This window comes from Schistocerca cancellata, chromosome 8 (assembly GCF_023864275.1).
Source record: "Schistocerca cancellata isolate TAMUIC-IGC-003103 chromosome 8, iqSchCanc2.1, whole genome shotgun sequence".
Taxonomy (NCBI): domain Eukaryota; kingdom Metazoa; phylum Arthropoda; class Insecta; order Orthoptera; family Acrididae; genus Schistocerca; species Schistocerca cancellata.
The window spans coordinates 493,446,956-493,464,213 of NC_064633.1; the positions used below are offsets into that span (position 1 = coordinate 493,446,956).

Below are 17,258 nucleotides of genomic sequence, written 5' to 3' on the forward strand. Positions count from 1 at the left end.
ATGTGTCACTACATTGTTGTTGCAACACAGCGCCAATTGCAGTCTGGCTAGTGTCGTCTACCAAAGCTAACGTGGCGGTAGGATCTGGATGTGCCAGCAGGGCTGTGTTGATGGCGCTTTTCTTGGCTGCTTCAAATGCGACAGTCATTTCGTGAGTCCAAGTTATGAGCGCATTACCCTTGGCTTTCGGACCAGTTAGTGCTGCGACTAAAGGTCGCAGAGGAAAAAATTTAACATTCCAAGGAAACAGCATAGTTCCTTGGCTGTAGCAGGCCTCGGAAAGTGCAAAATGGCTTCCACCTTCTCAGGTAGTGCTAGTGATCCTGCTGCAGAAATTTTATGTCCGAGAAAGTCTACTTCAGGCTGGCCAAAGACACATTTTGAAGTATTGAGCACAATTCCGTAGTGTTCCAATTGCTTGAATCCTTTGGTTAGATGGTGGCGATCTTCCTCAGGTGACAACGAAAAAATCAAAATGTAATCCAGGTATGCAAACGCAAAAGGTAAACCCTGTAGCACAGAATCTATGAAATGCTGCTATGTCTGTGCGACATTCCTCAGTCCAAAAGTCATAAACATGCTCTCGAATAAACCAAAAGGAGTGATGATGGCTGTCTTTGGAATGTCACATTCGGCTACAGGAATCTGTGTGTAGGCCTTTGCGCAGTCTAACAGTGAACCACTCAATGCGTAATTGTAATCATGCAACAAGGGCACGGGATAACAATCGGGTATTGTCCGGGTGTTCAAGGTTCTATAATCACCGCACGGCCTCCACGCACCTTCCTTCTTTGGCACTAGATGTAATGGTGAGGACCAAGGGCTGTTGGAAGGCCAGATTACACCTACCTTTGCGCAACATACAGTCAAATTATGCCTTTGCTATTGTGAGGTGATCTGAGGCTAAACGCCGTGGCCTACAAGAGGTATGGGGTTCATCAGTAGTCTCAATATAATGTGCAGTATCATGTCTTAACTCCTTAGGTGCCCCAGCTGGTCGCATCAGGGCCAGAAATCCTCAAAGCAGCTTCGTGTACTCGCCATCCACTACCTGGATTACCTTGGCAGTATGGACAGTGGTGTCTCGATGGAATCCAAAAGTTGTTAGGCCGGAGGTGGTGTCAATCAAGCAAGAGTTCCTCATGTCAGGTGGCAGGTTATAGTGGGTGAGGAAGTTGGCTCTGATGATTGGTTCAGCAGCGTCTGCGATAGTAAAGTCCCACGCGAAAGCATGCAACAACCAGTGTCCACTAAGTACTTCCAGGTGGAACGTCGATCACTCACAAACAGGCACCTGGATGTTGGACAGCAACCGGAGGAGGCACTCATTTCTGATCACCACTGCTGTTTGGGTAGGCACAGGCCGTTGTGCACTTATGTGCTTGCTTGCCAAACTTGCAATGATACCAACAGACTATTTGTTCTGTCCCTGTCGTAGACGAGGCTGCATGAGTGACGGCGGAATAGATGACAGCTCCTGTTGTCTGTGTCACAGCAGTGTAACAGCTTGCTGATTTGCTGTGATAACAAGTCCACTTTGTTGATGAGAACATCATAATCCATGCATGAAACAGTTGTTGCCGTGCAGGCACACGCCGCTGTGGTATAGCTAACTATTGACGGCATCATTGCCTCTTGGATCTTATCAGCTAATTCAGCCACTGCATCTAAAGATGTGTCAGTCTACAACACCGTGCTTGGCCTCACTGGTGGTGGTAACCAGCTGCTCCAGATCGTGTGCAAAGTACCTGCTGGATTCGTTCTTCTTGCGAAGTGGACACATGCCAAATTAGTTCTGCTTTCAATCAGTCATAGCTGTTCATTCCCGGGTGGGCTAATTATGATCTCTTGAACCTCAGCGACATACTGGTGATCTAGTTGGCTGACCACTAGCGCAAATTTTGTGGCATTGACCATGATACTCGCATAGGAAAAATTTGCTTCAACTTGCACAAAGCACAGGGATGGATTGTGTGGCTCGAAGGGTGGTAGATGCACCACAGAAATATTTGTCGGCTTTGGTGGATTTGCCATCTCAATTTCTTGGAAGGACTTCTCGTAAATTCAGCGTGCATACAGAAGATCATGTTGGGGTCACCACCATGTCGGTACCAGTTTGCATTACCACTATGACAGTTTAACATCTGTGTGTGCTGAATAAGGAAAGTAGGTTTGACTCGGCTTGATTTAACAATTTATTAACGAAGCCCTGTGGGCAGAACAGACAATAATACACTGCAATCGATAACTCATGCAAAGGCATCAGAAGAGTTCAGTACAGCAAATTATTCCATATCTAATATTTGGATTCATGCTTTATGTCAAGAAGTAGGACGTGGAACAGAAATCAACAATCAAAGAGTAAATCACAGAACAAATGTCGCTTGTGTATGGCCTCTCTGGCATCCAGCGGGAAAGTTTCACGGCACTGTACTTGCAAACACCTGAGCATGTCACGGCACTGGATGATGACAGAAGACACCATACAGAGAAATGCAACAACAGCAAGCCAGTAGTATAATGCAAGTATATTAACTTCTAGTGAAGATGTCTGTTTAAATATTGAGAATTCTATCAATAGGTTCTGATATCTACATATCCTCTGAGGGAATCTTTGGCCATATTGACATTTCAAAACGATGTTGCTGTGTCCACTCTGCAAAGAAACTATCAGCTATCTGAAGTATATCTTCAATTTATGCAACCAGTTGGCTGATTTTATCTTTCATTAAAAGCTCAGAATATTGTTAAAAATTTGTTAACAGCCAACAGATCCACTTTTATACACCTTCATAATGCATTCTGACTGTGCTATAAATGTACCAGTAGTTAACATGTAATATTCTAGACACATTAGTGCTCTTTCAGAATTCCATGGAATTTTGCAACATGGGCATATAAATATAGTAAATAGTCTTAATCAGTAAAAGGATATGGAGTTTAGAAGTATATTGATATATAGTTGGAGATCAGTAGCAGTCGTTCTTCAGTTTCTCCCAAAGTAATTTTTTCCATTCAATAAAATGCTTCTATGTATATTTGCTAAAAACACCCCAAGGAAGGCCATTTTCAATAGTGGCTGAAACATTGGAGAACTTTACACATTGACAATGCAGTCACATATCTGAAAGAATTTAATTGACTGTGATAATGGTTGTGAAAGCCTGCAGTTACATTTAATTTTTTCCAGATTATTTTCTAATTTTTTGTCTCACTGTATGTCAATACTGTCACAAACAACGTGATGTTTCACACTATGTTTCTGCTGTCCAGTTGGTTGACAGTTTTACTTTCATACAACAGTTAAATCATCAACCTAGCTGGACATCCAAAAACATACTATGTATAAATCTCACCAAAAAACAGAGCAATAACTAAAGAAATTTATGTGCAATCTATCTCAACTCTTGCCAGTTCTGTGTTCCAAGTAATATTTGCCTTCTTGCACCTACTTCTCTCTCTCTCTCTCTCTCTCTCTCTCTCTCTCTCTTTGTGTGTGTGTGTGTGTGTGTGTGTGTGTGTGTGTGTGTGTGTGTGTCAGCAAGATAGAGAACTGAGAAGTCATATACTGTTTAAACTGCACTATAATATAATTTGTGAAGTTTATATCAGAAGCATTATTATGCATTATTTTGTAATTCCAGAATACTTTTAAAACAGTAATTATTCTTTAATTTTATCTTTCAGCTTTCAGTTGGTTCTCTCTTTGTGAGTACATCATAGCTTGTGCCAACATGGCCTTCCACTTCACAGTGGTCATGGACTTCCCTACAGAGAACCTTGTTGTTGTCCAAGGTTCATCTTCTGTGCCGCTTCCACTTAATTCTGTGGATTCAGAACAAAAAGTGAAATAGTAACTCAGGTATTTTTGCCATGTCAAGTACTAAAGTGTGACACTGCCGTTACTTGCTTTTCTTGGAATGGGATAGCCAGTAGTGGCACAGGTTGTTTTTGATGTACAACATTTGCATCTGAATTTAAGAATTAGTAAGCAGTGGTTACAGTAGTCAATGAAAAGAAATACTTGTCAGCTGCATTCTCATTATAAACTTAGCACTAGTTTTAGTTGTGTTTGCATAACATTGGTGCTTACTATCTTCTTAAAGTCAAACTGAGGTGGCTAGTTGTACTTGAATCTAGATTGCCTCATGAAACTCTTATGTGCCTTTTCTTCTTTTTGATTTGGCCTAGAGAATAACACACATCTGGAAACAGAAAGGACTTATAATGAATGAAATTTTGAAATGAGGCTAGTCATTTTTTTATCAAAATTAGTACTTAATCTAAGACATAAACATTGTTGATAACACATATTTTTTGTGATTATTGACATTATTTGTAGGTTGGATTTTGTTACATTAGTTCCAGGTCTAAAACCAACTATTTCTGTAACACATCAACCAGGTTTTAATACTTACACTATTCATATAATAATTTTAGTAACTGGTATTAGTATTATTTCTTAGTCTCTGCAGCTGTGATACACAACACATGAAGTGTAGTGGTTGGTTTGCACTAGAAGATCACTGTGTAGATTGAGAGTCGAGGTGAATGTGACTTTCAAGTATCAAGTCTGTGCATTTCACTAGTACCTGCTCACAAAGGGACGCATCCTTGTTACTTTTAATGTCTTGCCAAATAAGACACATTAACATAGGGACATCATTTAATTGCACATATCAAAAGTAATTGCTTCGGAATACAAAAGAAAGCACCAAGCATGTATACATTTTAGATAGATACTGAAATGTTGGTGCAGAATTTTGTAAAATTTACCTCTTATTTCATTTTTTTCTTGAAGTCTGTACTCTGTTCATAATAATTCTGTCAATCTTAGCTGTATGCCCATATGGGACAGAAGTGATAACTATGAGCTTTGTTAATGTTGTTCAGAATTTATTCTGCAGTACAATTGTGAAACATTCCTGTGACTGCTTAGACATAAATAATACTTCCAGTACTTTTTGTCTCAGATTAGGTGATGGATAGTGTGTGTTGTGGTAATGATTCCATCAGTAAGACTTAAAAGACTGTTTTCATTGGACTTCCATTCCCTAATTAATATTTTATTGTTTTTCATTATAAATGTACACCGAATCGCCTATGATAAACATTATGTGTGGAATTTTTTCCTATCTTGTTTTACCTGTATGGATCCTCTAATTTCGAAGCTTGTTATGGTTGAGTGTAAGATTACTCTTATTCTGGGGATTAGCTCCATGACGAGAGTAACATTAGATTAACATAGCTCAGTATTGTGGAACAGTGTCACTTTTTGCTAATGGGTAGTGTAAACTTTCATAGAAGTGTCACGTTGCCTTAGTGTGAGTATCGTACAGCTAACAGAGGTTGAAGTTTATCCAGATAACATTTCTCTAGTCACGAGTGGAAAATTCATAGTGAAGAGATTCAGGTTGAGTACCGTATTATAAACAGTGTTCGATGTGTGATCCAATTACTGTACATTTACTGTACCAGTCAGGGAGATAAGTATATTGTCATTTGTATCATTGTAAAAAAAGTCAAAGAAATTATAATTAAATTTGGTACTCTCTCTCTCTCCATCTTACTAATTCTTCCACCCTTCCCCTCATCTGCTTCTCCTTGCACTCTCTCCCTCCACTTCTCTTCTCTCTTAGTGTTACTGTCATCCATCTCAAGGAGCAAGAAAGTCATCTAATCATTAGCATTCAAAATATGTAGTGTGATGCTTTTGTGGCCACCTGTTTCACCTACATATTATAGTACACCACACGCATTACAAAATTTAGTCAAATGAATCAATTTTGTCCCATCAACTAAGATAAAATCTTCACTTGAAGCAGAATAATCCTTTATAATGTCACACCTTAATGAAAATGTATCTCGGTTAATGCCCTTAGAGGAACTGGAATGAGTGAACTGTAACCTTTAAACAAATTCTCAGCACTGGACGAAAACAAACAAACAACACAACACAACAAGGTGAACATCTAAATTTGTTGCATACAAGATTTTCTTGTTTGTAGACCTTAAGATATTATTTTATAACATATACTTACCGGTGAAATCAACTAATCAACAATATGATTAGTATGTATTCTGCAGTGAGAAATATGGTACTTTACTGTTGAAGAACAAGGGAAGACATAAAGTGACTTGCACATTATTATTCCACAGCAAGAAACTGTAATTGATCAAATCATTACAGTACAAAATTACCTAAAAAACTGACCAGTAGTCAGCCATTCCTACACAAAAGATGGCTGCATGTTCCACTGATCGTGATTATGTGATTCTGTTTCTGGCTTCTGGAACTATTGGTGCACATTGGCTTGCATTTTTTCACTCTTGACAAGATTTTGCCCTCCAAGATGTTCCTCAACACAGTGAACGTACAATATCAGGTAGCAAAGTATCCTTCATGCACCCCGAATATTTTCTATGTCTGGTCAGAGCTGCTGCAATAAAAACTATTGTATATGATGTTTGGACACTGCATTTACATCTATGGCAACTCATGTTGAACCATCTGGTTTATCTTGCAATCTGTAAAATGAAATATGATTTCCAAAGGCAACCATCTGTCCATGATGAATAGGATTAAACAGCAGTCCACCATTGACTTCATGACCAAAGAGAGGCATTCTGCTATTTGGCAGATGAAAAATAGTATGCATACTTTTCAAAGTATATGTGGTAAGAGATTCACTTGCACCTGTTATATCATACTGCTTCAATCAGAATATGTTTCTTGTTCTGAAATAACAAGTATAACATCTTCAATCCCATCTGCATGAAACAAGATACGTTGTTATCTTTTTCCTTGGAGATGTAACACATCTTGAGAGCTGATATGTTATCATAACTGCCAATTGATTCAGCAGGTACCATTATTAATTGACCCTGAATAAAAAATACATTTACATCAACAATAAGAACATTTAAAATTAGAGAGGTCACCTTTCTTATTGAGGTCAGATCAGGTATCAGTGATCTGTGACATTTTTCTGCTACACATAGGAATGAATATCATTTATTATGCTTTGTAATCAAAGCCTCATAAATCTACTCTTCTTTTCATTGGTCAGTAGTAGTTAAATATGTACCTAAAACACTCAACTCCCTCTCTCAAAATATTAATCCAATTACAAAGTAGTGGGGGCCCAAGTGATTGTAGCTTCCTTTCCTTCCTTTTAACTGTGACATAGATTTTGATTACTATAGTTTTTTGTCAGGCTACACCAATTATTTGTTGTTATTAGAAGTTTGCCATAAATACTTGCCTTAACACTCCTTTTCTCTGCCTTTCTGTTTGCTTCCCCCATTCATTTGCCTCATCATCTTGCTCCTGCACTCCCCATCAAGATTTATTTTTCCATTTCTGAATGTCTCTCTACCACGCATGCATGAAGGCAAGCTTGCAATTTTTTCCTCTCGGTGTGAAAGATTAAGCACCTTTTTTCATGAGTGCTGTTTTAATTCACATCATTTATGCTTGTATAGCTGATGTTGATTTGTCTTTTGTCAACACATAAACCATGTATGATTATGTGCACTGCATACATTTTTCAACAGGTCTGTAACAATGTACCAGTTCATGTTCATCAAATTCAACTCATAATGTATGTCTTGTGTCCCTTATTTAATAAGAGCTTCTATCTGAGCTTTATTGCCACAGCCTACAAATATACCCCATACACTTTTCTTTCTTTTATTTTTGTTTTTGGCTTGTGCTGTATGATAAGTTCATTCACACATCACAAAACTGTGTTTTCTGAATGCGAGATTTAATACTAATGGCTCTTCCTTTAGTTGGCAGATAAGCCTCAGTTGTATTATTGTCCTGTTGCATATGAAGTCTCCATACTCCAAACGAAGACTTAAAATGCAACAGGACATAATGCAGCATCTTCCTGCCAATCGCTCAAATGAAAAACTGAGGCTTGAATTCCTCCAATGCCTTTTTCTCTTGTTCATATTTCTCTGTAGCATGGTTTTACATCAGATTTTCCTTCCATGCCATCCACCTCTTCACTGCATCTCTACTCTTGCAAGAAAACCAGTTAAAAAGTTTCTTGTTTGGGAATACCAATTAGTCCATATATCTTATTGCTCCTCCTTCTTGCACACCCTCTTGTTAAGTTAGTGTGTATTTTGTGACAGCTTTTCAGTTAATGAACTGCCAGAATCTATATTATCTCACCATGCTGTGTGTAGCATATGCTCAGAGCACATGACTAACTTGTTTGTGTAATTTATCAACACTGCTGTTAAATACATAGCATCTATTTATTTCAAGCATCCTTCTGTAAATGTCATTAATTATTCATGCCTCAGCTTTCATTATCATTATACATATTTTTGTTTATAAGTATTTACAGTGTTTCTGCCTACACACAAACATTTACATATCACTGTTGTGTACACAAATAGATTATTTTTTGTTATTTGGCAAAATTCAAACCATAAACAAGACCTGGAAATTTAATACTTTCAAAACACATGTGAGGAGAGCAAGACACATAAATTATCTTTTATCTTCTGGTTTTGAAACTGTTGTTTTTGTGGAAATCTGTAGATAGTATGATCTTCTCTGTGTGTCAGTTATTGTCAATACTCATATTTTACCTGTTGGCTGTTATTCTTGTCCATACATTTCTACTGCTGTAAATTTCTGCCTTCTTGTTGAAGTAATCATAATTACATAAGAAGAATGCTTTAAATGAAGGCATTTCATATTCAATTTTTATATGACAGTATGATAGGGCATTATGGTCACATACACAGAGAGCATCATAAGCTTCAAATTGTCTTGCACTTCTATTTGTCAATGATTGTTGAGTAAAGACTGTAGTGAAGTCTCTGTAATTAAATAGATGGTTTCTCTTTGTGTGATTTTAATTAGCTCCAAGGAGTCTCATATTTTAATCAAAATGCATTTACCATAATTTCTTATATATTTATTCTTATTTTTTATTTCTTTATTGTAAAATATGGAGTCAGTGTAAATTGAATGATTTATTTTGTTTCCTAAATGATAAGAAGGCAGCTCACATTTCCGTCTTTATTTAAAGCAAGTTTTATATTTAACTAAAATACTATGAAGACTTATTTAAAAATTATGTTTATTTTCAGAAGATTATTTATTTTCATTATATCAATGGCCAAAATTCATAATATAATAACTGTAAATCTGCAAAGTGAGCCATACTGTGTGTGTGTGTGTGTGTGTGTGTGTGTGTGTGTGTGTGTGTGTGTGGCCGTAATGCAAACTGATACAATTAATGTACTATATTACAAGAGCACAGCTCTTATTATGAAAAGTGCAATAAGGTGTGAATGTTTGTGTGCACTGTTGTGTGGGTTTACAATTTTTTGTGAGAAGCTTGAGTTGGAAATGCAATGGCAGTATATGAATTTATACATTGTTTGTCTTTGAATGAAGGGACATGTTCACTTTACAAGTGTCTTATGTTGTATTTTTGTACTGAAGCAGTTACACAAACTTATTTTTAGAAAACATTTCTTTTTTTGTAAACATTATTAATGACAACAAAGTAGCAATACAAGAAAGTTGGATCTCTTTCTGATTTCTGTGTGTGAGTTGCTTTAAGTGAAATTCACAAAATCTTTTAAAAATTTACATAAAATTGTTCTAGAAAAATGTTTCTGCGCAATACAAGGTACTGTAGTATTTCTTTTCTCGACAGAAATAATATTTGTATAAACTTATCTGTCTAATCAGTCATGTTCAACCTGCAGTGAAATTTGAATTGTAGCAGGTAATTACAAAAGTTGTGAGTTGCTTAAGAATTTAAGGTGGATTTATGTAAAGAAACAGCTTTTGTCCCAAGTTAATAGTTCATTCTGAGAATGTGATTTTGAAATAACAGTTCACGTGTAGAAGTATCTGTCAACAGTTGTATGTCTGAGACACAAAAAATAAAACTGAAAATATCCTGTTCTCAATTAAATATTATATTACCCCTAAAATCAGTGATTATGTCTCAAGCATATTGTGCAGTCTCTGTTTTGCTTGAGTTAGTGTGATTTTAGGTTGTGATAATGTGATAACCAAACAGTATTTATTTTAATAACTGTTAAGTTATTAAAGTGCACTATTTTGTCACTGCTGTTTACATATAGAAATCAATCCTGATGCCTAATACTTTTATAAAAATTGTTTTTGTTTCTGTGATAACCTATCAGCAGACTGTCAGATTAATGTTAAACAGGATCTCATAAAACATTTGTTCTGAGGTAATAAATGATTTGCACTACTGTAATCTTTTCTTTTCAAATTAAGTAATCCACAGTATGTTAAGTAATGTTATGAAAGAGATCACAAACCTATTTTTTACATGTAATATTATCAAACGTTTCTAGATAAACAAGGCCTGAGACTCAGGTGTCTTTGTTTAGTGATACAATATTGTTAACAAATATGACTTTCTCATGCCTTGCTTCACTTGCATTTTTATGTTCGCGGCTTGGTTGCTCCACCCGCACACATAGACATTTGTAAGTTTGTCAATCTTCTCTCCATCATGAAGCTTTCAGTCTTCCTTCATCAAGTGAATGGCACATTGATAAGAAACTGGACTTATAGTCATGAGAAGAGCAGTTCAAATCTCTCTCTGGCCACACAAATTTATGGTTTTTGTGGTTTCCCTAAATTCCTTAAGGCAAGTCCTGGGATATATGTGACTGGAAGCTTTTTAGGTATATTCCAATCTTCTCACATGATAAGTCAAGTGGTGGGACTATCTTGTCACAGTTCTGTGAGTTTCGAACGCATCATCTTCAGGTGAAGTGTTGGGATACTGTGTTCTGTGTATATATATAGCCACTGGACTGCTGAGTTCTTCTGTGTGTAGGCCAATCATGTGTTTCTGCACTGCATTCCCCCACCACTGGCCATGCCATGTTCCCCCACCATTGGAGCAGTGTGTGATTGGTCCACACACGGAAGAGGTCAGCGATGCAGCAGCTGTATAAATAGGCAGAACACAGCGTCCTGCCACCTAGCTTGAAGATGATGGGTACGAAACTCATCAAAACATTTTGACAACATGACACCACTACTTAGCTGATCACCCAAGAAGATTTTATCAAATGCTGAGATGATTCCTTTCAAAAGGAAGGAAACATGCTCGTGCTCCATCTCTTAACTGTGTCATCAATATGATTTTCTTTTTCCACAACTGATGGTAATAATATGATCCCTTATTAAAACATTTTGTGTCTTTAATAATGCTTGCTCAGTACATTATAACCATTTACTAAGAGAAAAAGTTCCAAAATTCCACATTAGAATTGGTTATCTTTATTTGCACTGGCAACTATAAGTTTACATACTATATCTAAAAACAAAGATGATGTGACTTACCAACCCAAGTTCACCACAGTATCAACACAGCTCAGCTTTAACCAACACTTTTTCGATTTTTTCACACCAGATCTCCAGTTGCTTTCTAGTTCACCTTTATCTCTCCCCATATATTTTTATTTTCATTTTCATTTCAGCCTCATGTTACACTTTCCACCTTCTAATACCATGTCACCCTCACAACATACCCACAACGACCCCATTAAGTTTTATTTACATTCCCTCCACAAACATGCAGCACTTTCGTTTGGTAAGTCACATCATCTTTGTTTTTAGATATATTTTTCCCACGTGGAAAGTTTACATACTATGTTAGACATATTATCATTCAGAATTCAATTAACAGAAGGTCCAACAAAACTTGATGCTGAACTTCAGATTGAAGAACCCGATTCCACCAAAGAATGGAACAGTGCAAGAACATAAAGTAAAATATTTCAGAACATGAAGACAAAAGAAATGAGGTTTTCTAGGAAAAACTATTTTTTTCTAACAGCATCCACATATTGCATTAAGAACAAGATAAACTAGCTGATTGATTAGAGAAAACAGTGCCAATCTTTAGTGTCCCCACCAGCAAACATCAAGATGGGTAAGGATGAACTGGTGTGGTTATTGAAGCAGAGGCTCCACATGAAGTGTGGCATGGGAAGAGACACTGACTGTGGTGTTTACCTGTACATGGTGATAGTGCTGGCCCAGCAGTTGTTATGCCAATTTCAACTACCGCAGAGCAACCCTTTGCCTCATCCTGTGCCCTGTTTTCTGCATGGTAATGAGAGTCCTTCATGTTAGTGAGGTTTGTGTCTATTCCATGCTTTATCTCTGTGTGGTGTTTGGTCTCCCTGATGTCCTATAGATTGACTCACATGTCGAGTTGGATTCCCTCATCCGAGGTGTGGTTGTGTGCAGGTTGTCGAGTCACCGTCTGCTTGTATAGTTTACATTCATTCCAACAGTGACAGTTCACGGCATTGTCACATCTTGTACTGATACTAAAAAGGTGATGTCGAACATTCTAAAATGTGTGACAGACTTCTTTAAAATTTTTCATAGTGTTAAATTCAGGCCACAATGGATGTAGCATTTTTGCAATTCTTGAAAGAACAACTACATCTCCAGGAATGGCAATAAAAGCTGGAGCTGGAGCAAATGCAGGAACTGCTCACCAGAATGTGTAATTACTCCATATTCATGCCATGTTGCTAGTGGGCCAGGCACCAGCAGAGATGCTTTCTCACCTGTCACTGCTGATGCCATTATCGGTTTCAACAAATATATGGAAATATGAGAAAATTATCTGCACTGGTTCTTGCTGCACAACCAGGTAAGGCATATGAATGGCCCTGTTGATAGGATTGCCCTGTTATTGTCTAGAAGTGTGGGATTATATGGAATCATACAGAATTTGAAGTCCTCTACTAACCTTGTGAAACTTAACTTTGATAAACTTTGTCAGTTGCTTGTGCAGTATTTTGGCCATCACATCTATGTTAGGATAGTTTAACCAGCACCACGAGCACCCTGAGCAGGCATATGTGTTGTGGATCGCCAACCTGTAAGGTCTCTTGTGCAAGTGTTGGTCTGAGTGGTCCCTACATACTACTTTATAACCAGACTCACTAATTAAGGGTGTGACTGTCTGGTTAACACCCAATCTGGAAGTCCAAATTAGGGAATTGGCATTGTCCAACCCTTCAATAGCCAAAGCCGCAAAGTTTGCTGAATCACATGAACTTACGGTGGCAGCAAGGGATGTACTTCCTGACAAATGGCATGGCAGTGTTAGATGTGCATGATAAACAGCCTCTTGTGACTTGTAGGGTGAGCCAGGCAGGCTTGCCTTCCACTGAACTGCTGTATGTTGATGCCATTGATGCTTTGAGTGCAGTGACATCATGGCACTGTCCATATTCCTGGCTTCAAGTTTGGCTGGTAAGCATCAATCAAATCATCATAGTCCCTGCTCACAATGTTTTTCAGGTTCATTGTGTTGCTCTCCTTCTGCACCTGTTTCTGTTCAATGAGAGAGCCAGCAGCCTAGCCCCAACTGTCATTTGATGCATGTCCAATAGGATTGTCCACACTTAGAGGCCATGAGTGGAGCTTGCTGCAAAACAGAACATTTGTCAACATTTAGTGCCAGTCAGCAACCCGCTGGATGGTTGCTAGAGGCTCCAGTGTTTTCCCTGGACTCAGGGGCTCTCTCACTGACATCCCACAAGCATTGCTCCAGCGTATTCTGCCATTGTTGGTATTGGGTGGGTGACCGCTTGAGTTTCAGGTAGACATGGGAATGACGATCAGCCTAATTACCATAGGTATGTACAGGCTCTTGGACTGCTCTGTGTTGCTACACCCACTACATCAAGATGTGCCTTATAGTAAACAGCGTATTCCGTTGATGGGGCAATTCTCTCTCTGCGTGTTATAAGAGTGTGGAACAGTGACTCATGTTGTTAGTGGTAAATTCATTGTTGGTACAAAATGTATTTTGATTAGACACCTTTTGTGTGTTTGGCTTCCAGATAGCTGACAAGTACATGCAGCATCTCAATCCATCCCCTTTCAAGATGCGTACTCCTTACTACACTTGTGCAACCTTTCATTTGTGAATACCTTGGTTTGGGCAGAAAATTCTGAACCACATGTCTCCCTTAAAGACATCAACAATAACTAAATTTTGTCACCCCCACCCCATTCTCTTAACCACGCACAACAAGGCCAAGATCAAGTTTCAGTGTTGGCAGCACCTTGGGTTTCTTTCCCCTGTGTCGCAGGTTTAGTGGGCCGCCACTCTGACGGTGATTCAGAAACCAAACGGCACCTTGCACCTTTGAGGTGATTTTAAACAGACAATCAACATGCAATGTGTCACAGTTTCTTATCATTTCCATGACCAGAGGAGTTGTTGGCTAAGTTGTCAGTGGGCCAGTATTTTTCATGCATTCACTTGGATGATACATATGTACAGTTGATGTTTGACACAACTTCCCAGAATTTCTTGGTGCTTAATGCGCCTTTTTGACTTTACCAGCTCAGTCGCTTGCCCTTTGGAATCTAATTTGTTCTGGGACTTTGTCAATGATATTTGGAGCAATTGATTCATGACATTCCCCATTGTATAAAGTACCTCGATGACATCTTAGTGAAGGTCTCCATATGAGAGGAATGTTTACAAAATCAGCAGATGGTTTTCCAACACCTCCTGGAAAATAGTCTTCATTGCATGCTTGAAAAATGCAGTTTTATCTCCTTAAAGGTATATTTTTTATGACATGTGCTCAGAAAAAATGTTCTTGTCTCTATGGACAAGCATGTCAAAGCTGTCATCAACTTACAATTGCCCAAGAACCAGAAGAAGCTCCAGAACTTTTTGGATAAGATCTTTTATTATGCTAATTTCATTCTTTAGGCAGCAGACATTGGCTCACTGTTTGGCTTCCTTTACTCCAGGTAAACCATTAACCTTGGCTGCTGATGTCCCCCAGTAAATTACTGGTTTGTCCGTCTGGAACTTGAATGATGCTGGCCCTCTGGGACTCAGTATTCATTTGCTGGGTAAGGGCTTGGCAACCTTCTTTCCCCCAGTCCCTTGTCATCCTAAGCTCTGAGCATACTCCAGTGACCACCATGAGGTGGTGGAATGTTGTGTGTCACAGGGAGTGAGGATCTTGACGTGACCACCTGGATCACGAGGATCATAAAAACCTCTGCAAAAATACCCTCAATCTCAAGGTGAGCTGTACTACGCACTGATGAGATGGATGGTTGTTGAGATAGAGCAGTTGTTAGAGGGAAACCTCTGGGGGACCTGCAGTGCCTCAGTTGTATAAGGCTTACCTAGGCATGAGGGGCTATCCCTGGGACCGCAATGGATTCTTTGAAACTTTCTCTTCCTACTCCCAGTGGGAAAGTGGGCTACTGGTAGGTACCAACACCCAGTCAACAAGAGGGCTCATGTAGGAAGTCGTCCTAACACAGAACTGTTTCAGAATTCTGGTTTTTATAGTTACAGAATGTGTGCTGCTAGTCAGAGTGTGTTTCTACTAATTAAAAGAACAGAGTCTCACCCTTTTACATTCAAAAGGGTTTAGAGGGGATTGCTGGTACCTTAAAATCTATTAAGCAGTTACACAATGGAACATTGGTGGGAACATCAAGTTTCTAACAAGAGACAAACCTGAAGAAGGCCGAAAACATTGAGGAATATGCCACTGAGACTGAGCTCCACACCACATTAAACTACGGTAAATGTGTTGTGACTTGCAGGGACCTGGTGGACATCCAAAAGAAGACCTGAAAGCTGAGTGATTCCAAAATGGCATTGAAGATGAGCAGAATATTGAGAAAAGGATGGAAGGTTATCTGATTAAATCTGACTCATTCATACTCACTTTTAATACCACAAAACTCCCAGAACATAAGCTTGATTTTCTTCACTTAACCATTTGGCCCTATATCCCCAACCCATGCACTGTTTTAAATGCCTTTCAGCACACTGCTCTTGGATGTAAGGGAGAAGCCACCTGTAAATGTGGTATGGCTGCCTACAAAGCAGCTGGATGTTCATCTCCAAAGTGTTAGAATTGCTCTGGGGCTCACCCTGTCTGCAATAGGGACTTCTGTGTCTTCCTTGAAGAACGGAAGACAGGAGATCAAAACCATAAGACAGATCCCCTGTGGTAAGGCCAAAAATATTTATAATGCCATGCAGCCCCCCATGTTTGCTACATCCTTTGCTTCAGTTGTTAAACAGCCAGTACAGAATACCGAAGCTGCTACAGAAATGGAGCTTACTAGTGTTAGCATTAGTCCCTGCATGTGTTAGTGTTCTTGTGATGCTGCAGTTACTTCAAAGCCTGCGCTTTCTCCCAAAACATCAGACAAGGCCATGGTAGTCAACATTGTTGAGGTCCCTCCTCCTCCAAATGTTCATTCTGGTCCACCCTCTAATGCTCCCACTATGATTGCTGTGGTTGTGACTCTGAAGCCTACCTAGTGTAGCGGTTTGCCTACTATGTTTATCTCTTCATTTGATGTCCTCAGTATTGACGTAATGCTTTGATACAGAGGCTGAAAAATGGGATTCGTAATTTGGACACTGACTACTGTAAATAACATAGCTCACAGATGCACAGTTGCGTTTCACAGTCTTTTACTTTCACTTTTCACAACCCCCCATACACACATTTAATATGGCCAGTTCTAACTTCCCATAAGCCTCATTAATAGATAGCAGGTGAACATTCACATACTGCTACAATAGTTTCCTGTTGAACATCTATGAACAGTAAAAACATAACCACACAATTCACAGTTCTTTTGGAATAATCAGGTACATATGAAACAGACACTGTGACTGCTTTAACATAGGGGCTACTGGTGTAACACTTATTTCACTGTTAAGTTGATTCATTGTTGTTTTTCTAACCAACACAGGTTCCTTTTCTGAAACTTAGTCATGGACTGACTATCTCGGCCTTTGTATGTCCTCACAATAATAGCTGCTGAAACTACACATTGTTTGAAGTTTAGTTTACAGAAATTACAATAGAAACTTAACTCCTTAAATTAACTGAATACGTCGAAAAATTGGTTCTTTTTAACAGTTTCTTCTACTTCAAGGGTTAAGCCGAATTATTTGTTTAAATCATGAAAGTAACAAATATAGTTATGCAACCAATACTTTTGACAAAACTGTTAATTACCTTGGAATTAATTAAGGGCTAGTTTTGCTAACTTGTTTCTGACTAGAGCCAAATTAATCCTTTAAGAATACTATTAGTTGTTCTTCCAAATGTTTATAATTATTATAGAATTTGTATTTGCTTATAAGTCAACAATAGAATTTAAGTTATGAAACAATTACTGATTTCACCCTATA

General features: G+C 38.4%; 1 protein-coding gene across 1 annotated transcript in view; it reads left to right on the forward strand.

Moving 5' to 3' along the window:
• Positions 1-10,254, forward strand: part of LOC126094921 (post-GPI attachment to proteins factor 2-like) — a 107,502-nt gene extending 97,248 nt beyond the window's left edge. Inside the window, exon 5 of the mRNA XM_049909568.1 lies at positions 3,688-10,254. Within this exon, the coding sequence (XP_049765525.1) occupies positions 3,688-3,854 (167 nt within the window). The 3' untranslated portion in view covers positions 3,855-10,254. The remainder of the gene's footprint in view (positions 1-3,687) is intronic.
• Positions 10,255-17,258: the final 7,004 nt, after the last annotated feature.